A 27,041-nucleotide genomic window follows, 5' to 3' on the forward strand; every position below is an offset into this window, starting at 1 on the left:
AAAGGATTCTCATTCAGGTCGTGCACAATGATAGAATTATACCATCCACTCCTCTGTACTTTTTTGAGTTTAAAACTTACACATACTTCTATTTATTTGCACAAAATACTGCCCTGGCGGTATATACCATGTAAATCTTTCTCCATTAAACATTTATGCCCTGCATTATTTAAAATATTCAAGAAATTATCTATAAATCCGTCGAAATATCCAAAAAATCAAAGATCACTGTGAAAATGAGGTGAAATGAAAACTTCAATTTGTCAAAACCCATTGCAGATTTTAAATTTTTGAATTTTTTTTTCTCTCTAATATCAATCAATTAATTTGAATGAGTTGATAACCCTTCAATTGCAAATATCCATAATTTCCATCAAAGTCAATCAATATCACCAATAATATATTTATCGATATTTCTACCTATATCGATATTTTAAAAGGAAAACTAACGAAGAGTTTAAAAAAACTTTAATTTTAATAAAAATGATAAATAAATGTGTAGTAAATAGTACAAAAAAAATAAAAATGTGATTTTTCGTTAAAATAAACGGTACCAATATCCACAATAATAATGTCTTTCAGTTGCTAAATCTCTCTCTCTCTTTCACGAAAAAACAAATATAAAAGGAAAAAAACAAAAACAAATGCATTGTAGATTGCCTTATACGATGACGTAATAATAATAAAAATCAGGAAAATGGGTAATCCGTTCGTGAGAAGCGGATTGAGCTTCTCCGTTCCAACCAGCATTCTTCCGCCACTTAAACCCCTGCACGAAACACTCCTCACTAGGATTCCGATTGGATTTCCGAAGCACCGCCGGACGCTTCCGCCGCACTCATCCTCCTCCTCAAACTTTGCCATCATTTCCACAACCGGTATGTTTGTCCCCAATTTTCTCAGGAAACAAACACAATTTTTTGAGGAAACAAACAGAGTGTATGTGTGAGTGCGAGTATCAGTTACTATTATTTATTTGATTGCTTTTGACTTGTGTGTGACAGAGTCGTGGGATGGCAGCCTTCTCTTCCGCTTTGGGGACGAGAGGGAGAAATCTGTTACCACTGAAACAGAAACTGATGCTCAAAGTCATCTGGAGGATCCCGTGCAAGATTCAGAATTGAGCCAAACATTGTTGGGAAAAAGAGGGAGTGGTGGTGGCAGTGGTGCTGCCGCTGAGGCCGATGAGACTGTTGATGCGGTTTCAGAGACGAGCACCGACAATGCTACTGGCTGCGGTGGCGAAGAAACCATAACCACAAGGTCCATAACCACAACCACAACCACAGAAGATGAAACTCAACTCAGCAATGAAATTCATGCTTTTCCAGCGATTGGCACCGCCGCCGCCGAGGCCAAGGAGAATGCTGTTGATGTGGTTTCAGTGACAAGCACCGGCAGTGCGACTGGCCGCGGTGATGGTGGTGAAAAACCCACAATTACAACCACAACCACAACAACCACCACAGCGGATGGAACTGAAATCAGCAGTGAAATTCCTGCTTTTCCATCAATTGGCAGCGCCGAGGCCGAGGAGAATGCTGTTGATGCGGTTTCGTTGACGAGCACGGGCATTGCGACTGGTGGCGTTAGTGGTGGTGGTGAAGAAACCACAACCAGAACAAATGAAACTCAAGGCAGCAAAGAAATTCATGAAACTCAAGTCAGCAAAGAAATTCATGCTTTTCCAGCAATTGGCACAGCCGCTGCTGAGGCCAAGGAGAATGTTGTTGACGCGGTTTCAGTGACGAGCACCAACAATTGGACTGGTGGTGGTGAAGAAACCACAACTACAACCACAATCATAACAGATGAAACTCAAGTCAGCAATGAAATTCATGCTTTTCCAGCAATTGGCGGCGCCAAGGCCGAGGAGAATGCTGTTGATGGGGTTTCAGTGACGAGTATCGACATTGTCACTGGTGGCGGTAGTGGTGGTGGTGAAGAAACCACAACCACAACTACAAGAACAACCACAACAGTTGAAAGTCAAGTCAGCAATGACATTCATGCTGAGGGCGAGGAGACTGCTGCTGATGCGGTTTCGTTGACGAGCACCAGCATTTCGACTGGTGGCGAAGAAACGACAACTACAACCACAAGGTCCACAACTGACGAAACACAAGTCAGCAATGAAATTCATGCTTTTCCAGCAAATGGCAGTGGCGAGACGGAGGAGAATGCTGTTGATGCGATTTCAGTGACGAGCACCAACAATGCGACTAATGGTGGTAGTGGCGGTGGTGAAGAAACCACAACTACAACCACAATTACAACCACAATCATAACAGATGAAACTCAAGTCAGCAATGAAATTGATGCTTTTCCAGTAATTAGCAGCGCCGAGGCCGAGGAGAATGCTGTCGATGTGTTTTCAGTGACGAGCACCAGCACTGCGACTGGTGACGGTAGTGGTGGTGGTGAAGAAACCACAACCACAACTACAACCAGAACCACAACAGATGAAACTCAAGTCAGCAATGAAATTCATGCTTTTCCAGCAATTAGCGGCGCCGAGGCCGAGGAGAATGCTGTTGATGCGGTTTTAGTGACGAGCACCGACATTGCGACTGGAGGTGGTAGCGGTGGTGGCAAAGAAACCACAACCACAGCTACAACCACAACCACAACAGATGAAACTCAAGTCAGCAATGACATTCATGCTCATGCTGAGGCTGAGGAGAATGCTGTTGATGCGGTTTCAGTGACGAGCACCAACAATGCAACTGGTGGTGACAGTGGTGAAGAAACCACAACTACAATCACAACCACGGCCACACCAGCAACCACAGCAGATGAAACTCAAGTCTCACCAGTGGTTAGTAAAGCTAATTAAGTCTTGATTCTTGCCTTGCCTCACCTTTTTAAGAAATTTTGAATTGGTCAGCTATTTCGCAATCCTAGTCCAAATATAGACTACTACACCAACACCAACACAGGCACACATGGATTGGTATCGTGGATAGATAGATATCATGATTATCCACTATTTTTGTAATTCATGTTATTGTTTCAATAACTTGTTATCGTTTCTTCTCAAAAAAAAAAATGTCTAATGACTAGAAGGGATGCTTGAATGGGGTTAGATGCTATATGTGAATATTTCAACAACCGAGAATCTTTCAGTTTTCTAGACGGGACTTGTGGAATCTAGTGCAAGGAGTGTCTAAGGCTGGTTTGCATGGGACTTTTGTCAAGGAATATGCTAGTTACTAGTTACTAGTAAGGTTTCCGGGGCTACTCCCTTTTTCCTTTTTCGTCTTTGATGGTTGAGATGAAGCATTTTTACAAGTGCAGCATTGTTTTGCTGAGATCAATTTCAAAATTTTCAGATGGTTATTTGGCTGTATTTTCCGTACTGTTCTCAAACCTACAAGGTATAACTTGAAATAGACCAGTTAAAGCGATTGAGGGCATGGAGCTAGTGTCTAATTTGGATTTTGGGTTCAGTATGCTTTCAACGCCCTACAAGGGTTTACCACTTCTTTCTTCTCATTTTTGTCTGGAATACACAATAATTACAAGAATTTAAAGATGCAATGATAGTGGCTACTAATTGACATGAATAATAGATATGTGTTTGGTTCTTTATTGTTTTGTTCTAAATTTTTAATAAAGCTACTGATTTTTCGGACTCAATAATAAACATGGTGGAAGAGTTGGAAGTTTAAGAAATGCAGAAATTGCACTCGAGGTTCATTTTTATATTTTGTTTATTAACTTTGTCACTGGGACTTCTGCATCAATTAGAGGGGTTACAATTGAAGCTACTGCAAATTGGATGATAATTTATATATCCTGATGATCTGGATGGCTATTCCTTTCCTCTTTATGATTGAAATATGAAGGTCCAATGTGTTAGCAGTTAAGCTCTTACGGAGATTTGTACCAACTACCAATGGTGTACATTACACACCCGCAATCCTCCTTGGTGCAGATAAGGAGGCAATGGTGTACATTACACACCTGAAATCCTGCTTGGTGCCTTTTTACGAATTAGTTATTACTAGAAACGTGTACATTGCACTAGCAGATACATGATAACTTAGCAGTGGGGGACCTGTATTTTGTTTTATAAGACCCCAAGAGACAACTAGATTAAATTTCCAAAAGTCTTGAATCTGCACATACATGCACACCCGCACTCCTGCACACATGTTTTACATGTCTTCTTAATTTATAGCTTGACCTTTACTTAAACTTGGCAGCTGGCTCATTGGGCATACAGTTACTTTTATTTTTCAGTCTGGCACATCACACAGTTCTTTAGTATTAAGGATCACATGCTTTTGTTTTGTATTGTACATAGTTAGCTGAGAATGCCCCTTCCACAAATCCAGAAGATGAATTCACAGAGGGTAAAGGTGATACAACAGATGTTTCAGGAATATCAACTTCTAGGATAGTGGAATTCAATACAGTTGAAGGCGCGTCTGATGGGTATGCTAGTTTTTCTCTTGAATCTTGATATACCTCTAATAAATAATATTCATATACTTTTTCTGCTTTTGAAGTTCATCTTCTTCTAAGATATAATTTTCTGTTTGAAAAATGAAAGGACAGTAGAATTCACCTTAGGAGTTAAAAAATGGTGCAGCTGTCTGTGTACAATAAGTGCACGGACAAGGATGGCATGAGTTCATTTGTTATACGAAATCGGTTCTTGGTAATGGTGGTGAAAGGATTAGATTTTGGGAAAAGCCTGGTTGATGTTTTCGTTCATGCTTTGTTTTCCTACACTATGTTGTTTGTCTATTGCTGAGGATTTTTCGTCAATAAAGCACGCTAGGACAGCTTACCCGTTCTTTCTTCCACAGGGAGGACGTATCTGCAGCCGTTCTTCAACTATCTTCTAGTGCTGCTTTATTACCCCATCCCTCAAAGGTATCTTCTCAAGTTTACAATGTAATGTTTTAGTACACACTTTATATAGCTTTTGGATAATTTAGAGTGGTACCTAATATTGTGAACGTTTACTTTCTTTTTTGATAAGAAACTCAAAACAGTGAGGGGGAACATACTGAATGCTACACTAACTCATCTGCCAACATTTTTGCATGTAATGTTGACAAACAAGTTTGTGTTGTATTCAATATGTTATACTTTTACAAGAAAACAAAGTTTCAGTTCAGTCTGACTTCGGTCTCATGAATTCCCTTTCAAAATTATATGATACATGCCCTATTCACTTTCATTTATGCCCCATGTGAAGGAAAAAATGGAGAAAAGTTCTAAATTTTTTAGCTAAAATTGCTAGCAGAGTACCAAAATTTATCCTTTTGAAGTGGACATGATAACTCGTATTGCCTAATAGCGGTATGGCATCTATAAATGCATTCAATTGTATGTAGGTAGACAGTTACACATATCTAACCCACAGATGCATATTTGCGTAAACGAGCTTTATGTTCAGTTGGTCTTGAATGCTCTCTCGTTTATTTATACGCAGGTAGACACACACACACACACATGCATACAAACCTGCGTGCACACACACCATACTTACTTGACCTTTCGCTTGCATTTAGCATAACTGTAAATAATTTACGAATTAATAAATTCCAGGCATTGACAGGTGGGGAGGATGCTTACTTTGTTAGTTGCCAAAATTGGTTAGGTGTGGCCGATGGAGTGGGTCAGTGGTCACTAGAAGGTATCGCCACCTTGAAGTTTAATTTTGCCCGATAAATACTGTTAGGAATATTGGATGGCCATACCTATATCTCAGCATGTTAGACTACCAGATTCTTTTCCAAATGCTATCACTAGTTAACCCACTTATTTCAACGGTGAAGCCAAAATATTTTACATATTTATCCGTTAAATTATTCACTTCTGATTACGCAATATGAAGTTAAACTTGTTTGTATGTGGGTGTATCCTTGTGTCTTTTTGTGTTCACGTTTTTGGTTCAGGGTTCCCATAATTGTTAAATATTTGGGAAAATTCTTCTATGCTACGAGTATTGGATGACCTAAATTGGTTTGGATTATTGTTTTTATTGTGGTTCCGTGAATCTAGACCATCCAATGGTCATAGCATATAACGATACATAGCATGGAAGTTGAACTGGAATAATTGATAGCCTGATAGCCATACTTATATCTCAATCTCCATTTGTTAAATAGTCTTTTTTTCCATGGGCAAAAAGCTACTGCTAGTTAACCCACTTACTTCATCACCTAAGGCAACGGCAAAAGTCAAATGTTCTTTCTTATTTGTGCAATATGCCTTAAATCCTAAACCCTCTGTTTGGACAAAATCTAGGTTAAAGTTGTTATACTTTGCTCCTGATATATTCAGGGGTTAATCCTGGACTATATGCTCGTGAACTCATGGAGAATTGTGAAAGGTTCATATCCGATTGCAAAGGTTTACCATTGACTGAACCAGAAGAAGTCCTTATTAAAGGTTCATCAAATACAAAATCTCCTGGATCATCCACGGTTCTGGTTGCTTATTTTGATGGTCAGGTATGAAGTTTTCCTTAACTAAGATTATTATTTCTGGTCTTCCGTAAATGAAGTACCCACAAGAAAGGAACTAGAGGGGAGAGTTGGTTGAATCCAAAATTAACATGCTAATACCTTAAACAAGTGCAGGTTACTTTTATATGTGCCCAGGTATACAAAGGTTATAGACAGATCTTATTTCGTGTTATATATTAAACATTCATGCAGTTCTCCTTTAGTTATTTATAGATTTATTTTTTAATCCCATGAGGGTGGTATTACTAATTATCTCATATTTTTTTCTTCCTCATATAGCATTATGGGGTGTTCTTTCGTGAACCATGGTTTGGTTATGCACATGACAACCTTAAAATGTAATATTTGAAAATTTTGATTTCAAGTTCAAGGGTAATGAAAATTTGCTTTTGCAGGCTCTTCATGTGGCCAACATTGGAAACTCGGGATTTATCGTTATTAGAAATGGTGCTGTCTTTGAAAAATCATCACCAATGGTTCACGAATTCAATTTTCCAGTACGGGTTGAAAGAGGTGATGATCCCTCAGAACTTATAGAGGTACGTGTATTATAAATTTATCATCATATCGTGTGCCCAAACAAATTTTCCATAATGCTAGCTCCTGATATGTTATCATTCGTAAGGAGTAGATTTGAACTTTTTACCTCCCTTATCCGTAGAAGATGATGGCAGAAACAGTATATTTAAATTTTTATTTTACCAACTCTTCTTGCAACTTGCTTGTTTTACACGATGAGAGAGATCATGGTAACAAGAATAATCTGTTTTCAGAAATACCGAATTGATTTGGATGAGGGAGATGTGGTTGTCGCTGCAACAGATGGCCTCTTCGATAACTTGTATGAGCAAGACATCACCTCAATTGTATTGAAGTCACTACAAACCAGATTGGAACTACAGGTGCGTAGTCTCAATGGTTTCTTGTATATATTTCTTTTCTGTAAGCTTTCTTTGAAAAGGAAACCGAATAAGAAAAGAACTGTCATGCATTCGCTTAAAGGTGCCACAGACATTGCACAAAGTGCATTTGGAGAAAGCATACATGGCTTGATGGCGGTGATGCCGTATCTTTTTGTTCAATGACTTTCATACGTATAATTTCCGATTTTATCAGCAAAATACTTGAGCTAGGAAAACCATGATTGCTGGTAAAACAGACAGCTTGAGTTTTTAAGTACTTTGTAGTGGTTTCTTATATGCATTTTCTTTTGGTTGTCTGTGTGTGCAACTATTCAAAGGACATAGCAGAGTTGTTAGCCACTAGTGCACAAGAGCTGGGGCGATCTAAATCTACAAGGAGCCCATTTGCTGATGCAGCCAAGGCATCTGGGTATGCCGGATATGGTGGCGGCAAGCTTGACGACGTGGTCGTTATCCTGTCATATGTAGCAAAGAAACCTGTTGGTACCTTACGGTAAGCTATATGTATATGTATACATAGTAATGTTAAAGAGACCAAAATTCTAAACTAAATTTTGTAAACTAAATGCCATGGATGTTGATCATTAGATTATTGCTTAAATGTTGATTAATGTGCTTATTTTCTATTGGTGACACATTATTTGTTTTGCAAATATATATATATATATATATATATAATTTAAATAAAATAGTATGTCTAAAGCAATTGTGATGTCAAAGTTTTGGTCCTTGATTATGTCAGTGATTAGCTAATGTGGAAGCTTTGAAATTCTCTCTTGAATGAAAATCTACGTCATGTGTGTATATGCATGTAGAGTGGGAAAATATTCCACGCATTTGATTTCTGAAAGAAAATGATTTACGCACACTCATTTTATGACGTATTGAAACTAGAGTGCGAAATACGTTTCTTGTCGTAGAATTTGTGAAGGAGAGAGGAAAACAGAATGTAAACGAAAATTGAAATAGAGTGGTGTTCGGCCTAAGGGTTGGTGGATGGTGTTATTGTCATGTTTGCCCAAAATCTGCCCTCCTCAGAAGTCAGGTTCAACAAAGTTGAGTAAATCTTACGACGGAAGTGGGTAAGCGTGCCACTTCTGGAACAAAAAGCTAGTATTGGACTCCAAAAGTTATTCCAAAAGTTATTTTTAGGGCTCGGTTAATTTAGAGACTGTTTGATAATTATTTTATTTTAGTTCAATTTTTAGTTTTTGGTTGTTAATATTTGGTTTTCATTATTTTGAGAATTGAAAACTTGTTTGATAACTAGCTCAATTTTTTATTTTTATTTTTTAAATTATAAATTAAAAATCGAAAATAAAATGATTATTACAACGGCTCCTTAGCTTTCAGTTTGTTTACACCGGTTCTTTGAATTTGGAGTTGAACGTACAAAAGCGGGCTTTCTTGGTGGTTCTAGGCTGTTTGAAGTTTGAACATTTGATTGACTGCGATGATTGTGATTAAAAAGTGTGTAGGGTGGTTTACTTAGGAGCTCTCAATCAAGCGCAATTATGCCGGAAAGCTCCATGCTTGCCAGGCAAAAAGATGAAAAGGAAAAGGGAAGGAAGCTCATGATTTTATGCCCTACTTTACAAACAACGGCTGCCTATGATGATCATCATTTGGCAAATGGCAACACCTTTTTTCCTATGATATTGCCTCCTATTGCTGGCTTTCTTTCACAACTCATCATCTCCATCTGCACCGATTTTTCTTGAGTAAGTGCATACATTTAGTGGCGACACATATTTGATGTTCAGAACAACATTAAGTGTCCGTCTCATGGAGCTTATATGAAACAGGTTTAGCACCACTGTGGCGCTCCATTCTAATAAAACCTTGATATGTGTACGTTTTTTAACACGATATTGTTTTAGTACATTAAGAAAGTATGTAACAATAAACTTGTTTCATATAAATTGTTCTCACCATCTCTCTTTTCTTTTTTCAAAGTAGTAGTCAAGATTCAAAGTCAAAGTCTTGTAAAATTTTTGATAGTTGAGTATATTTTAAAATACATATAATTGTTTAAGTGAATTAAGACGTTATATAACCGTAGATCCGTTTTATATAAGTTTCTCTCCCTCTTTTCATTTTCAAATTATACTCGAGATCCAGAGTCAAAGTCTTGTACGATTGTCGACAGTTTGAGTTTGGACCGAAATAAAAGTCGGTCAAACAGGAGTCGTTGTTATTCATTTAATACGCTTATTCATTTAATACGCATAAAAGCAAGTTAGATTGGAGAACCAGAAAATTAAAATAAAAAAAAAGAAAAAGAAAAGAGGTTTGGGAGATTAGATTTGGATACAACAAATCGCTCCTTAGCATTTCTCGAAAACAAAAAAAAAAAATGTTATTTCATCAAATGCATTGTTATAATACAGGGAAGACATAAATTAACCACATCAAATAAAAGAACGACATATAAACTTATAATTTAACATGACGGATTTATCATTGAAATTTTGAGCATACCACACCAAACCTTAAGGGGCTAAGCATCTGCTTGCCTTCGGACTCATACACATATCAAAGTGCCCTTCAAGCCCCTGATATCCCTTTCCTGCCACCGTGCCTTTCTTGGCTCAATGAGGCCGCAGAGGTCAACTATTCAAAGTCTTTATTGAGTGCCCTGCTTTATGGGGCATACACTTGCCAAAGCCCTACCACCAGGGACTTCTCTTATTTTCTGACTTAGGCATTAGAGGCCCTTTGGTTGACAAGCTTTCCTATTTTCTTATGTGTTTGTCAATTAGGCTAACAATGTTACTTGTTATATATGTAATTTTGTCAACTACCCTTAGACGAAATTTGCATCCACAATATACATATTGAGTCATGTGGCGAAAGGGGCAGAATTTGAAAAATTGTGATGCTAGGGACATTAAATTTTGTAAATCATATATAAACCCTCATACTCTATTAAATAAATGATTCATATATGGTCTACAAAATATAATCTCTAAGACCATCTCCAACCAATCAAGTATGAGGGTCATAGAGCAAAAAATAACCCGAAATGACACAAAAACCGTCTCCAATCGACGGTTAGGCCAAAGGGCTTGTGGGCCCCACTAGGCCACAAAAGGAGAAAATGGCCAACCGGCTGGCCCAACCCTGTTAAACCCCACCCTAAATAAATTGTATTTTCATTTATTAGAATTATGAATTTTCATTTTTACCCCTCACTTTCCACCCAATCCGGATCTACTTTTTAGATTTTCCCCTTCCTCTAATTGCCACGTGGCAGGCCTTAACCCACACCTATCTTATTCTCTCTCTTCTCCCCAAACTCTCTCTTTTAGCTCACTCATTCTCTCTCATTTTCACTGTCCCTCTCGGACCCTCTTCTCTCCCCTTCTCGATCGACACCCATGCACACCCAAAGAGACACCCCGATGAACCCCTGTGACTCTCGAGCTAAGTCTGGCCACACCTTTGGCCCTTTTCACAACAGATCTCAGGTACCAATCTCTCTCTTTCACCGTTTTGGTACCTATATCGTAGAGTAGGGTGGTGTTTTGGTTTTAACCGGAGCACAAGAGGCTCCGACCTTCGTTCCTCAGTGAGAAACCATTCAACAACCCAAACCCAATGAACCCAGGCCCTTTGGGCCGTGTAAAACTCGGGCCTTAGGCCCATTAAACCTAAACCCAAACCATTTAATTAATTTTTTTTTTTTTTTTTTTTGAAACCTAATGACCCTTGGCCCGGGCTTTCAAGCCCAAGCTCATTAGAAACCCTTAACCCAATTAACCCTAGGCCGGACCCTTGGACCCTAGGCCTTTGGCCTGCTGGTGCCGGTGTGTGGCAGCCGGAACCGCCACCTTGTGATGACGCGTGGGGCGGCTGTGGGGGGTACCCGAGGTTCACCCTAATGTTTTTTGACGTCCTGAATCCGTTTATGACGTCCATTTTTCAAAATTGAATCATTTGAGTATAGTTTTATTAATTGGACCCTTTATGTGCTTAGGTGTAATTATTAGCGGCGTTTCCGTCCTGCCTATTTCGTACGGCTCTTCAACAAAGGAATATTTGTGAGTGGACCCATTCTAAAATGCATGTTTTAATAGTAAAAATGCATACATGAAAAGCATGATTTAATAATTACATTTTATGAGTCAATAAGATTTACACCTTATGATTATCATGCTTACTGAGAATATTTTGGAATACCATATTTTATCGAACTTATATTCTTTGTAGTATATAGATGGATGACTATATACTATTTATGACCATGTTTTTACACACTCTTTGTAGTATATATGATGGATGACTATATACTACGAAGTGGTTTTGAGACATATGTATTTATGTTGGAAAGACTATGTTCAATGTTTTGTGCTTATCTAGTGGTCACTGTTCTGCCAACGGGTGAAGATACTTATATTGCCTTCGGGCGGGCGTGTGTAGAGCACTATTCTGTACGTATGGACGACGATACTTATATTGCCTTCGAGCGGGCATGTGTAGGGCCCTGTTCTATGTGTATGGGCAATACTGATACCACTAGTTAGCACATTATATACGAGATATGTTTTATGAAAGGTCTTATGGCATGTTAGGGTTTTCGACAAAATATGTCACCTATTATGCTATTAGTTTTCATAAAACTTTGGGGGTTAATATGTTAATAACTGTTTCAGTATTTTATATATATATCAACTTGGTCCACTCATGTTTGTTTTGCGCCCCCTCAGGACATAGGAACAAGGCTTACGATCAGCACTATGAGGCTTTCCCCTACCGGTGATATTGTGTCATCATCTTTGCTTTGACATCATTGTAATAGCACCTTCCGTTGTATTTTGAATTAGATGTATGCTCTGAAAATGTCATGCACTATCACTGTTTTTATCATTGTTGGCAATTGAATATTAGTATATTATTTTATGTAGTTCGAACGAAATTTATACGCATGTTTTACATGTTCTCAACATATGCATTCATTAATGGCTTGCGTCACCCTCGAGTGTCGGTCAGCACGTGGCCATCCCAATGTCTGGGGGACATTGGGATCGGGTTTTGTCAAACCCAACCAGCCAGCCAACCTCAGGGCGGTCCAGCAGTTTGAATCCAACGGCTACTTGCTGACGTCAACCAGTTGTTATATTTGATTTTTTTTTTTTTACAACTTTTTTTTTTTAACAAAATTAAATTTTTTTTTTTAAATTCTATTTTTTTTTCCTATAACTACCTAAGCCATTAAACAACATTAAATAACATTAAACAACATTTAGTAATTTTAAACAACATAAAAAAACATTTAACAACATGGAACTTAAACAACATTAAAAAAAACATTTAACAACATAAAACTTAAACGCCTACTCTATACTTCTTTTGGCCCAAAGATGTGTAACAAGATCCTATTGTAGGTACTTGTTTGTGGGGCAGGAACGTATCATCCTATGGCGCCTCATGTACTTATTTAAAAAGATATTACCAGTTCTTAGATTTAAAGACAAATTAGGCCCATCATATATTTTTGCATGAGCCCTTCTTGACTTATTTGGATCCTGTTGGTCGTCATCAGACTCTCCATCAATATACCCATCTGGCTTATCCACCATAATCATGTTATGTAATATGATGCAAGATATCATGATGAAGTCCAAATTTTCTCGACTCCACCCTCTTGCTAGTTCCTTGATGATCTTCTACCGTGCTTGTAAAATACCGAAAGCTTTCTCAACATCTTTCCGGTATGCCTCTTGGTGTAAGGTAAACCACTTTTCGACGTCATTCATAGGGTTTGCAATTGCTTGGACAAGTGTCATCCACTTTGGGTAGATGTCATCTGCCATGTAATACCCCATGTTGTATTGACGCCTGTTGACGTAGTAGTCAAGTTGAGGTGATTTACCCTCCGTCAAGTTATTGAAGATGGGTGAATGACCAAGAACTGTAATATCATTTTGGGATCCTGGGACTCCAAAGAAAGCATGCCAGATCCATGTGTCAAATTATGCAACCACCTCTAACACAATTGTTGGCTTTCTCGATCTTCCGCTAAAGCCTCCTTGCTTGTCGGTGGGACAGTTCTTCCACTGCCAATGCATGCAATCTAATGACCCTATCATGCCCGGAAAGCCACAATCTTCAGCTTTACGAAGGAACCGATCTAGATCTGCTTGATTTGGTTAATGGAGGTACTCCTCTTTGTAAAGCTGAACAAGTGTTTGATAGAATTCAGCAAGAGTATCAAGGTATGTAGACTCAGACATACCATATGTATCATCCATCGCATCAGTTGGGAAGGCATATGCCAGCATACAGAGTGCAATAGTAACCTTCTGATGAGGTGAGAAACTAGGGTGGCCTTCTCTGTCCAATTTTTGTTGAAAGTATGGATTGTCATGTTAGACATCGTGAAGTACATGCTTGAAGACAGAACGCCTCATCTGGAAGCGACTTTGAAATCCTCTTCATTGTACATCGAGTTAGGGTTAAAGTAGTTGTTCATCAAATTCTGATGCGCCATCTCTCTATTTCGTGGCTTGTAACCATGACTAGTAATAGAACCACCTCATTAAGGTTGTTCTTTAGTTGCCTGACAAGCTATGACCCCAGCCGTGGCTACCATATATGATGTATTGTGCCATACTTTATCTTCTTCATCGGATTCCTCATCTTCTTGCCTCATTTGCACCCATTTATCTTCTAATTCGAAATTGGAAGAAGACCCCTAGTTGGAACCCGAAGAGGATCCAAAGTTGGAATTCATTGCAAACTTGAATTGAAAGAGATATTGGAGAGGGCAAAGCTAAATGTGTGTGAATTATAGGCCAATATCCACCATATTTATGGACATTGGAAGCTGAAGATAAAGAAATGTCACGCAGATAAAAATCCTATCAAAAATTCCCACAACCAATTACATCTTGACATGTGGCACTCAAAATCCTATCTGAAAAATTATTGAGATTCCTTATCGACAAAAAATTTGTAAAAATCTGCAAAGTTACTCACACATCGACACATGACACTCGAAATCCAAGATGTAAAATTATTGAGATTCCTTATCGATAAGAAATCTGCAAAGTTAGTCACATATCGACACTTGACACTCAAAATCCGAGACATAAAATTATTGAGATTCCATCTTGAAAAATTATTGACAATCCATAACGTAAAATTATTGAGGTAGTTTAATTTAAGTAACCATATTAATTCAATTAAAATAATAAATTATGTTTGGCCCTATCATCCTTTGGCCTCCTCAGTTGAAGATGATATTTTTGTCGCATTGCTATATTTAGCTTATGACCCTCTGGCCCCTCAGTTGGATATGGTAAGAAAAATGGTCTGACATTGTTTATTAAAATATTAATTGTTTGAAAGACTACAGGGACAAAGAAAACTCTCTAATCCTCGTTGAGTTGAAGATGACCTATTGCTTTTCTTTAAGAAACCTGTGAGTAAAAGAAGGTGGGAGGCTTGCCACGTGGTCCGTTAGAACACCTAGATCGTGGTGAAGTAAATTGGTGGGCATGTGAAGAAACCTCTCCTTGGAGAATTCCCAGCTTAATCGATCAATGGGGACAAATTAAAATTGTGGTCCCTCTGAGAAATTAAATTGGGTACTTTCTCCACACATGGGAGTTGTGAACGTGGAATGACGGAGGAGACCCGTATGACCTTTTTCTTAACATGCGACGACAATAATATTACGTTTGAGATTATATGCTTTGCGTGGTGGCCTTTCTCAAAATCAGATTTTTTTTTTTTTTTTTTTAATGTGATATCCACGTATTTTATTTTACTTTTTATATATTTTTTATTAATTTTTATCTGTTGATTTTCTTCAATTTATCCGATCAGACGGCTGAACATTAGAAGGGTGTATGAAAAGTAAAATGAGGTATGTGAATATTACACCTCTTTCTTTTTCATCTTTTGTGGCTAAGCTCATTTATTTTCTTTTAGTGTAGATAATATCATTTGTTAAAAAAAAAAAAAACTATTAACTCACACATCAAAATATATAATAAAATGAAAAAGTTGCATGTACTATTTTTGGATGGTGTTATTCCACACTTATTTTTATCTCTTACACATCTTTGTTAAATTTTTTCATTTGATCTGACTATCAAAATTGAGAGAGATACTTGAAAATAAAATTGGTATGTAGATAACAATATCCTTATTTTTAAGTTACTGTTAAACAATTTAATCTGCTAACGGTACAAAAAAAAAGTAATTATTGAATAATGATTTGAAATTTTCCAGCTGTTGAAAGAAATTCGGTCACAATGACGGTGACCAGCGACAATTTTTTGCATTTACACCGGTGGCATGTCGATCATGTGGACTAGAACAAAAATATAAACGTTCACATACGTCTATGCTCACAATTTGTGGCTTATTCAAATAGAATGTGAAAGGATTGATAGTTTTCTTATATATATTTTTTTTTTAAATTAATATTTAATCTGAATTTGTCTGAACTACCATTGTTTAGTAGTACTATTCTTCATTTATAAGTGAGAAAAAATTCGATGGATGAATTTCATTTTCTTTTTAATAAGAGGATATATTTACATTAAGGTGTTTAGGAGGAATTTAAGCTCATCCACGCTATGGATCAATCATAATAAATTTGTATGAGCTCGTTATCTACGAAATTCAAGCTTAAAGCATCTCACTTTTGAATGATATGAAATATTAGTAATATGTAATAGTAAATTAGTAATATTTGACGATTATTTTTAGTTAATTTGTCAAATTTTCAAAAGATTGTTATTAGCACTCTAAAATTCTCAATTTATACTCCAAATTTTCTAAATTTAGAAAGAAAATACACTTAGGAGGAGTGCAAAATAAAATTTTTGGAATGTTAATAGTAGTTTTCTTTTTAATTTTTTTTTAGTCAATCGAACCACAAGAAAATAGAGAAAAATGTGAAAAGGGCACATAAATGTTTCTTTGGTCACATGATGATTGAAGAATATGATCACTCTCCATTAAATAATTAGATTTTGGGAGAGACGTGATTCAGTGAGAATCGAACATATACTAAGATTTATAAACATTACTATTTTCACTGTTTAGTGAAAAATAAAAATACCTCAGCAAGTCTTTTTTCACCTCAAAAAAAAAAAAAAAAGATTGTTATAATAAAACTACCAATTAATCTTTAATTTTTAAAAATAATCATAACAACTTACTGTTACTGTTATACTCTCCACGCGCACTCTCCGTCGAATTTGATGTCAAATCTAGAAGGGAAGAGATTTTTCACTGTGGCCGATACACGGGATGATATCACGTGTCACTATACAAATGATGAGATATATGTGCTAAAAAATTAAAAGCTTTAAAAATAAAATTTTCCATCATCCCTATTAAAACATATAATATATTATTTATGTTTATGTTACAATTAAAAATTTCCCTTCGAAGTGACCATGTACAATCACCGAGAAAATGAAACTTGTTTTAGGTCAAGAGAAAAAGAAGGGGCGTAGAAATCATTTCAAATAGAAAGTAAGGCCTTTGAAATTTAAATGGCATGAAACAAGGAGCACGCGATGCGATACACGTATAGACCCATTCATTGCACCGACTACCGATTGCGCCCACTGTCCTCTCTCTCTCTCTCTACTCTCTACTTTACCTTGATGAGAGATAAAGTCCATTATCTTTTGTTGGGAGTTTGAGTTCTTCACTTGGTGCCATCATCCCTTCCCACTACGCCACTTAATCCCCTCCCTTATATATATTAATCCTACAAAATCCCAAATCCCATCCCTCACCAACCCACTTCCTGCTTCTGTTGCTTGTTACATTCTTCAGTTTTCACAATACCACAAGAAAAAAATGGGAGCAGCAGCGAGGGTTTGGATGAGCACTCTGGTGGTGGTGATGGCGGTGCTGGTGTTTGGACTTGGGGACTGCGCGGCGCCGGCTCCTTCGGTGGACTGCTCGAGCCTGATCTTGAACATGGCGGACTGCTTGTCGTTTGTGTCGAATGGGAGCACGGAAACGAAGCCGGCAGGGACTTGCTGCAGTGGCCTCAAGACTGTGCTCAAAGCCGACGCTTCCTGCCTCTGTGAGGCCTTCAAGAGCAGTGCTCAGCTCGGCGTCGTTTTGAACATCACCAAGGCCACCTCCCTCCCCGCCGCTTGCAAAGTCTCCGCTCCTTCTGCCGCCAGCTGTGCATGTCTGTCTTCCTTCTCTCTTCTCTTTTTATCTATTTTTATTTTTTTTTATAGATTTTTTGGGATTTAAGATTGACGAGTAAACCTTTTTTTAACATTTGTTTTGTTGTTTTTTTCAGCATCTATCAGTCCTGCTGGTGCTCCTGGTATGTTCCTGTTATTATCTTAATGCTGCTCTGCTATTTGTTTAATTATTTGTTTGTTGTTTAATTATTTTATTAATTATACCAAAATCTGGACAGCACTCAAGAATATTTAAAGTATTTAGTTTATATTATATTTAATTATTTATTAATTTGGCTGATTTGTTTTGGGGCATTTTTCCTCGACGGATTCTTTTTGAGGATTTCTAGATCCTTTATGAACGAATTGGGCGTTCAGAAATCATTGTAAACTTTTTATTTAAAATTGAATATAAATCGTACCTGACGAAGGATCCTCATTCTTTTTCTTCTGGACTTTGCTTGATCCATACACCATAGGATACTGTTTAGAATTAAACGCGTGTGTTAATCTTGAATAATAATTTAATGAAGGAAAGCAATTTCTGCACATGGTTCTTTATTTCTGTCTCTTTTATTGCAAGGAGATCAATGGTGTGCGAAAATTACTTTACTTCGATTAATTCATATTACTGCAAACTCCGAAGTGTCCAAATTCACTGTGTATTATACGAGTGCGTATACTTGTTTTGATTTCAACTTTTGGTGGATTTGTCCTTTGAGATTAATGAATTGTATGCATATAGGTGGAGCAACTACCTCGCCGGCACCTTCTCCAACTTCAGGTTCTGACATTGGTGGTGCACCAGCGTCGTCGACTGCTGGAGGGAATGAGCAAACAACACCTGCTGCATCTCCTCAGGGAAGCTCAGGTTCTTTTATGCTCGCTAGTTCGGTTGGATCCCTACTTGTTGGTCTTGTAATTGCATCATTCCCTTGTTTCTGAGAGCCGAGTTTGGTGGTGCCATTTTTGTGAGTAGAGAGGGATGATGTGATATATGGCACTTGTGATGTTTATTTTACCATTGGGGTTAGTTCATTCTGAGGGGTGACTAAGCTAGGTTTTAACATTGTTTTCGGGGTTACTCGAAACCTGTTTCGATCGCTTAGTTGGTTGGACGACGTTTTCCTAATGTATTAATCTCTATCCTGTTTCAGTATTTATGTACATTTGTGCTCTTACCTATTGAATTTGACGTTTGAACGAAACATTTCTCGTGTTGTTGGGCTGCATTTTGCGCAGACACGGCATTAGGAGAGGGCAACCTAGGGTGCAGGGTAAATGTAAGATGCATGATGTTGTAGATGTTGAGAATCATTAGGTTGTGGTTCCACCTGACAACCGTGTCCCAGTTTCAATCTTCTTAAGAAGACAGCTTTTAGCAAGTCAGCCTCTTATCATTCTGTTTGCAATGCCCCCGCCCAAGCAGGGTGGGAGAGTAAATGTAAGATGCATGATGTAGTATGCATTTTAGAGAGGAGAACCAAAATGACACATCCCGACTTGGAAATTGAATTATCCTGGTCGACATTAAGAAGGTGACGAAGTTATAAAGTGTAGTGATGTGGAAAAATATAGATAAATTAAAATTCTAGAAGTGACTAAATACAAGAGTGTGTGAGCGGGATTGAGCATAGTAGAGTACAATAAAAATTATACTATTAAAAATAAAGATAAATTACATTTTCATACCTTAAATTAAAAAAAAAAAAAAAAACTGAAGTTAACTTTTGCCAGAAATCCTGAAAAACAGTCTAAATCCTGAAAAACAAGGGTGAGTCGGTGGAAGAGTAAATGTAAGATGTATGATGATGCTGTACAAGAGGTGATGCAGGAGTACAACTGATAGTGCCATGCTTTTTAGAGGGGAGGAGAAAGGAGGCCCCGAGTACAACCGTCCGCTAACGAGGGTACCAGCGTATTGTTGGTAGTTGCTGGTAGTTGTGTTTGTTGATTGTTTTATAATTTTCGTACTTACGAGTAATGGGATTTACGGTTCATCCGGATTTAAATTGTGGGGATTCTTAAAATCTTTACATTTTAACTGTTTATCGTATATTGTGCGCTCTAAAATTATTTAAAATTTTTATTTAAAATTAAATACAAATAGTACTTAACAAAAATTGGTCGCATGATACATGAAAAACGGCAAGAATGTGAGGATTCTTAGGATCTCCACAAAGAGAATCCGAAGATGATCCTCATCCCGAGATATTAAGGGTTCTAGCTTAGCTAGTAATGTTGTAGCATTGGAAAGATTTAGTTTATGTAAATTGCATTTACTGTAAGGTAATAATTAAATGCCCCTCGTGGAAGGGTAATACTAAGAGGTCAAAATTTCAAACCACATTTGTAAACGAAATGATGTGGTGGTTGATGATTAGATTATTACTTAAATATTGATTAACATGCTTATTTCTTAGTGGTTTGTAAATTTGGTTTAAAAATTGGGTAATGTTAGAAAGACTAAATTTGTAGACAAAATTTGCAAATTAAATGATGTGTGTGGAGCAAAAAATAATCAAGAAAATTATGAAGGTGACACGTGGATTTTTGGGTTAAAATGACAAAATTACCCTAAAGGCACATCGGGATTCTCACGCGCATGCAACATACAATAACAACTCAATCAAGAAATAGTCAAAGGTGATCAAATGATATTTATTCAAATCTCTCTCATCACTCTTCATCAACTCCTTATTCAAAAGTTAACTTCCAAATTTCCTATTTAATTTAGGATTAATTACCATGTTAATTGCAAGATATTATTTCACATAATATCTTGTAATTATTCTCACAATTTCACCATATATGGCCCGCCACTATTCTCCAAATAGGGCCGGCCACTCCCCTATAAATAGCCATATTCTCCCACTAAAAAACTAAGTCATTTGCTACTCACAAACTTCTAAACACATTCTTTTCAGAATTCTAATTTTGATATCGGAGATTCTTTAGCCAAAGCCCCCCATTCATCATGGGCGCGTAAGGTTTTTGGCCCTAATCTTATATGTTATTATTTTGCAGGTGCATTTTCGTCAAAGGAGAAGACGACGAAAATTTGCATCCACAATGTGTCCCTAATAGAAATGAGCATGTTTATCAATTAAGTAATAATCTAATCATCAATTTACATGTCATTTAGTTTACACAATTTTATCTAAAATTTTAGTCTCTTTGACATTATTCTTAATATTTGGTCTTCCTAACATTATCCCTCCCGGAATGAATGTGTTAAAGTGCCCTATGATATTGTGCATCCAAATAACATTAGTTAACAAATTAATCGGAAGTGATTTTTACACACGCATTTTAGCATTGACGGTGGCAAAGATAGTGTGAATACCAAAGCCTCAAAGCTGGCGACTAGATTCTAAAGTAGTAAAAAAGTAGAGGATGACTGAATAAGGATATATGTTGTGCAGAAAGGGTGGGGAGGGAGGGGCAGTGGTAGGTTTTGAAAGGGGGAGGAGGGGTCTGCCGGTTGGTGCGGAAAAGAGGGGCTGCATTCTAGCAGAAATTTTATTGGATGACAGATACTTTATAAACACTAACTCTAAACTAGGCCACTGGTGGAGCCACTATGGGCCTAGAGTCAAATTTGGTCTCGAGTTTCTTTTGTCAAAAGAAACTGATTCGAGAAGGGCGACAAAAGTGAGAGAGGAGCTCAATCTGATAATGAAGGAAGAGGATATTTGTAGTTTGGACATGGCCGGGCCTGTAACAGTCTAACGATCACTACTAATCAATATCAATATCATTATTTTATTTAAAAGTAAACTTTCATTGCGGAGATTTCATAAGCGGTATAATAGGTCACTACTAATCAATATAGATATTATATATGTTGTTTGTAACTTAACCACTTGTACATCGTAAACACTCAAAATTGGGAGGTCAACAGACCAGTATAGTCAACCATTGGGGGTTTTAGGGACCAAACTGATATGAAAACAACAAAATTTAAGTGGTTCACCCGTAAGAATGAGTTGTGTCCACTGGAGTAATCTGATATATATTTACTGCGAATTACAATAACTCTCAACACAAAGTAATCCAATTCTATCCTTGTGGATCTGAACCTTTCTAAAGAGCACTCGTCTCCTTTATACAAGCTCAGTGAACACAAAAAGTCTTGGGCCAAGTCTCTCACCACTCCATTGGTAAATGGGTTGTGCAAGTAGACTTGGTATAGATGCTACTTCTCCATTGCCCAACCGACACATGGATGAGAAGTGACATCCACGCAGGGCTACTTGCTTGGTTTCTCTCGTTGACACCCTCGAGTGCATTGCTCATTCATGGGTGGTTAGAAAACACTTAAATCGAGCACTGTGTGTGATAGCATCTGTATCATTTTATAGACTTCCTTGTTTAAGGTTGACAAGTGGTTTGGAGTTGATGTTTTGACATACCTATCCTTGAAGCACCGTACCAGAAAGTTGCCAAGTCTGCTAACTGGATTGAGCAGTCAAAAAGTACCTTAAGTCCAGTGCTCGTTCTGCTAACTGGATTGAGCAGTCAAAAAGTACTTTAAGTTCAGTGCTAGTTCCTTCTAGTTGGTAGACAATCTGTGATAATTAGCGGTCATAGGTAATGCTCGTCATTTACCATTGAGATAGCACTCTGTCTGCTAAATCTTTTGGGCTGGCCTGTGGGCCTAGTATCTCACTTATCTAACACTTGTGGGCCTTCTCCTAAGGCCCCTCTTTGAGGATTAACAACTATACATTACCTATAGGCTTAATTGGGTTATTGGTTTCCGTGGTGAATGAGTAGTTGAAAGATAACCTCGGTAAACAAATTAGAATTTAAGTTCATGTTGTGAAGTCAATTAGGATTTAGGCCCAAAATTGAAAGTTTCGTCAACTTTCCGTTAATTGTTAGCACATAAAGGCTCATATGTGAGACTAAAATAATAAAGTTATCCTCACATGTAACTCCACTTGCCAACAATTAGCGGAGAGTTTCGTTTTAGCCTAATATATGTGGTTCACGTGCTAATAATTAACGAAAAGTTGACGGAATTTTCAATTTTGGGTTAATCCTAATAGACTTAACCACAACGGTTTAAATCCTAATTTTTTTTTTTTTTTTTTACCACAAGGGCTATCTTCAAACTACTTTATCACCATAAAGACTAATAATCCAATTAGGCATTATTTATAAGAGGAGTGGAACCGGCAACTTCTTTGGGGGATTTATTCTAAATCAAAATTTACAATATTAGGAGATTTATCAAAAATTTTTATTTACAATATTAAGAATATATCAATCATTTTTATCCTAATTAACAATAGATTAAAGATATTTGTCTCAGTACTGCATCGTTAATTAGCTCATATAAAGTCCCTTTATTCTCCGGCGTTAGATATGCATCCTCAACGACTAGTTTAGCAGACTCATCGGCTACCTGATTCCCCAGTTAGAAGTTGTGAAAGAAAAGGAAAGGACATCAACATATTACCACAGTAAAACATCGATATCATCAATAATAGAAGTCGGTTATGCGCGAGAAAGGATCCTTGCCGGATCTTTTTATAGGGATTCTAGAAATTTCGTGATCGTGATTGTTCATTGTACATCGTGTGATCAATTTTCGTTAAGTACTATTTATATTTAATTTTAAAATTTAAAATTTGAAATAATTTATAATCACGCACAATGTATGATGAACATCACAATCACAACATCCCAAAGATCGTTCAGACAAGAATCCGGCAAGGATTCTTTTCCATGCGCGAGGACTTTAGAAAACCAAAAAATCCCCCTCAAAGTACTCCTTTTTCTTTTTTCGTAGAAACCAAAGCGGCTTCCGCTGTATTCTGCTTTCGGCCGAGCGATTCTTTTTGGTCAGTACAGTAGACCATGGAATTTTTCTTATTAAAATTAGGAGAAATATTTATAGGGAACGCTTTTACCGTTCCGTAACATTCTTTATCCACTAATATATTGTTAAATACAAGGTTTTTTTTTTTCATATGATAACGTATTATTAATCGAAAGATCACGCGACAGTAAATCTATTTCATATAAGTTACTTTTCAATCGGTATAACAACTTGTTATCAAATCTTTTTAATCCACATGGTTCACCACCAATATCATCGATATTGTCCCAACTTAACAGCATATAAATAGGTGATTACAAAAGTACTTGGTGATGTTAGAAGTGGACGTCTCACATATAAACTGTATATTATTTTGCTATATTTTCAATATGAAACTCTATTCTTTAACACTTATATATTACGAATACACCATGTCATGATGACATTCTAATAATATGAGAGTACAGAAAAATAAACTCACACATATTTTTTATATTACAATACGGAACTCTACCATAGTGGTGTATTCATGAATACAAATCCTTCTCCAAATGCAGAAAACATTGTGCAAGACAAGACGACAGTTTATGATTCAACGCTGACCAAGTACACTAATTTATATCATCATCATAATCTCAACGCTAACAAAGTGGCTCGATGGTTATTATGATGAAAACGCGTTGTGTTTAGAATTCACCGCCGCCTAGTAATAATTTATTACCTTCTTTCCCTAACCTTGTCTTTCTTTCACACCTTCCTTAACCCTTTCTTAGTGGTTGGATTATGATATATAATTAAATATTATACAAGGATCGGATATGTTCCTTGTATATATTAGCCTCAGTCCGCATAACTCTTTCCCATGCATTTTGCAGAACATTCACATAGCCATGAACACCTCTCTGCTGACTTCTTCAAGCTGCATAAACCCTAGTACCAGTGCTGCAGCTGCTAAACCTAAACCTTCTTTTCTAAATTGTCATGCACGCAAAGCCACTAAAATTACATGCAGATCCACGGATAGTTACGAGAGCGGTAGTGCTACTCGTTCCAATTTCTACAAGCTACTTAGTTTGAGTCCGAATACTAACACGAGCAAAGACGAGATCAAGCGAGCTTATAGAAGCATGGCGCTTCGCTATCATCCAGATGTATGTCATGATCAACAGAATTCTAATATTTTCACCGAGCGATTTGTGCAACTGAACGAGGCTTACAAGACGCTATCGGATCCTCTGTTGCGCGATGAATATGATTACGAGTTGGGTTTGAAAGATTATTGTAACAATAGTTGTAGTAGGAGGACCACCTTCACCTACAGTATGGATAATTCTGTCAGAAATAATCAAGGTGCACAAAACAGATGGAGTCAACAAATTCTTGAGTTGAAGAGAAGGTCACAAAAGGAAGGGTCATGGGCCAGCAGAATGAGGAGAGCTCACGATATATCAAACCATTGACTAGTTACTCTATCTCCTCATTTCATAATTTCATTCATTCACTTATTTCCTTTTTAATAAATTCTTGGACCAATTCTGTACTTGCTTAATATTCTTGATCAAATTGAGCCTGTAAAATTATGGGGCCGATCTACTTCTTTACGAATTTATTTTTTTCTTATTTTTTCTTATTTTATATTGTTAATATTCTTTAGATTTACAATTCAATGTAAAATGTATTGAGTGAGTTGGCTTTACATAACATCAAATTTAGAACACAGTTTTACACAAGATTTGACAAAAGTTTTAAGCCATTAGATTATCTATTATTAATGGTTAAGATTTAACCTTATAAGACAATTAATTTGATTTTTTTTTAATAAAAACATACATTAGAAATAAAAATATGAAACATTTTTTTAATTTTGACTCTGATTCTCTCTCCCAATCCCATTAACTTTCCATTTCTTTCTTTTCTTTTGCTTTCCCATGAGCAACCAGCAATTTTGGTCATTTGGGATTTGGTTGCCTGATCAATTAGTCACATTAGGCTGCCATTTTGAAAATACGTTCTTGTAGCTTCCTATTCTGTTTGTTTGCGTCTTCTTTTAACATCTCCAAAATTTCCCGAATCCAGCTCTTGTATCTGGTAAGATAATTAAATGGGCTCATTCATGAATCTTAAGACCGCGTCTTCTGAATTCTGGAAAATCGTATGGGATTTGTATTCCATTGAGGCGTTTTTGGGGTAGTGAATTCTGCATTTGATAGGAATGTCATTTAATCGCGTAATCAAAATGGCATCACTCAAATCTCGTGTTCTGTTGTTTATAGTTGCGAACTCATCTAGCAACCTTACTGGAACCCAAACATGCCACAACCATTTGAACCTTCTCATCCCTTGCTTCCTTGTGTTGGCATGAACTCCAGTAACCTTACTGGAAAAGATCTTCCAGGCTCATCTACTGCAAAAGAAACTGCATAGTTGTTCCATCTCTGAAAATCCAATACGAAGGAGTGCCTACGTGGGGATGCTCTTCCTTGGCCTGCAATGGTGAACAAAAACTGGAGAAGGAGAGCCATCGAGAGTTTTCTTACTTGATTAACTTTTGAAATTTGCACCATACAAGGCTTGATTGATTATTGTGCATTTAATTGTTATTTTGTATATAAGTTAAAAAAAAAAAGTATTAATAATTAATTAGTTATCAGACTAAATCTTAACCATTAATAGTAAGATAATCATATTCTAATGGTTTAAAACTTGTGTCAAATATTGTGTAAAAAATATGGTGTCACGGATCCGTCCCACACACACGTAAAAGAATGTGCATTGTGCCTTATAAGTAGTCACGATTTCTCGTAAAAAAATAAGAATCTCTTTTCCTTAGCTCTTCACGCACATCCCCAACCCCTAGACACATATGGTAGACTATATCGAAGATCGGCTCGACAAGCACAAATACGACTACAAACTCCACTTGGCACAGATCTGGGCTCCGTGCTACGACTTAGGCCCATGACCTGCAATTTCCAAGAGAACAACATCCAGACTGCAGCACATTGCTATTCAATAATTTATGGTTTTTAAGCCAAATTCCTTTGTAACTTATGTTAAATTCAAATTTTAAAGTTTTGAGGATTTTCACGATTTTGTTATCTTCATATTGTTTTTCCTATCATAATTTCTAGCACTATAAAATCATCTTTATGCGGTGTTAGATTGTTATCTTTTAGATCATTCAATTATTTGACATACTCGTGAGCGTGGACCGAAAGAAGTCATAATTTCTAATTTTATCTGTAGATGTTGATGTCTTGAGTCTCCAATTAGTACTAAACAAGTAAGAAAAGTGAAGAGGAATCATAGTATCAGAACTGATCTTTTGCCAGACGTCTGTTGAGAATCAATGTCAATTGTAGGTGAAGTAGGTGGATGTTGTAGGTGAAGTAAGTGTGTGAGGTTGGTGAAGTAAGTGTGTGAGGTTGGTGAAGTAAGTGGAGGTTGTAGGTGAAGTAGGTGGATGTTGTAGGTGAAGTAAGTGTGTGGTGTAGCTTTCATTTGGTTTGCTATAAATAGCCAAGTCCTCAAGCATTGTACATCATCCAAGGAAAAACAAAGCCTAGAGCTAAATAAGAAAAGCTTTGCTAATTAGTTTGTTTTGTGAGCTTTCTTTAAGAGTGTG

General features: G+C 37.0%; 3 protein-coding genes across 3 annotated transcripts in view; 2 read left to right on the plus strand and 1 right to left on the minus strand.

Moving 5' to 3' along the window:
* The first annotated feature begins 672 nt into the window (after positions 1-672).
* Positions 673-8,016, plus strand: LOC137710895 (probable protein phosphatase 2C 62). Its single transcript, XM_068450055.1, has 9 exons — positions 673-878; positions 1,005-2,818; positions 4,310-4,440; positions 4,818-4,884; positions 5,566-5,653; positions 6,304-6,473; positions 6,884-7,027; positions 7,262-7,390; positions 7,729-8,016. Exons 1-9 carry the CDS (start codon positions 698-700, stop codon positions 7,906-7,908), a joined length of 2,904 nt encoding a protein of 967 aa, XP_068306156.1. The 5' UTR covers positions 673-697; the 3' UTR covers positions 7,909-8,016.
* Positions 8,017-17,055: 9,039 nt separating this feature from the next.
* On the plus strand, positions 17,056-18,794 carry LOC137734968 (non-specific lipid transfer protein GPI-anchored 31-like). Its single transcript, XM_068474314.1, has 3 exons — positions 17,056-17,585; positions 17,703-17,729; positions 18,332-18,794. Exons 1-3 carry the CDS (start codon positions 17,243-17,245, stop codon positions 18,529-18,531), a joined length of 570 nt encoding a protein of 189 aa, XP_068330415.1. The 5' UTR covers positions 17,056-17,242; the 3' UTR covers positions 18,532-18,794.
* A 5,642-nt stretch (positions 18,795-24,436) lies between these two features.
* The window catches only part of LOC137718012 (sulfate transporter 1.2-like), a 10,297-nt gene continuing 7,692 nt past the window's right edge, over positions 24,437-27,041 (minus strand). Inside the window, exon 11 of the mRNA XM_068457543.1 lies at positions 24,437-24,645. Within this exon, the coding sequence (XP_068313644.1) occupies positions 24,599-24,645 (47 nt within the window). The 3' untranslated portion in view covers positions 24,437-24,598. The remainder of the gene's footprint in view (positions 24,646-27,041) is intronic.

This window comes from Pyrus communis, chromosome 1 (assembly GCF_963583255.1).
Source record: "Pyrus communis chromosome 1, drPyrComm1.1, whole genome shotgun sequence".
Lineage (NCBI taxonomy): Eukaryota > Viridiplantae > Streptophyta > Magnoliopsida > Rosales > Rosaceae > Pyrus > Pyrus communis.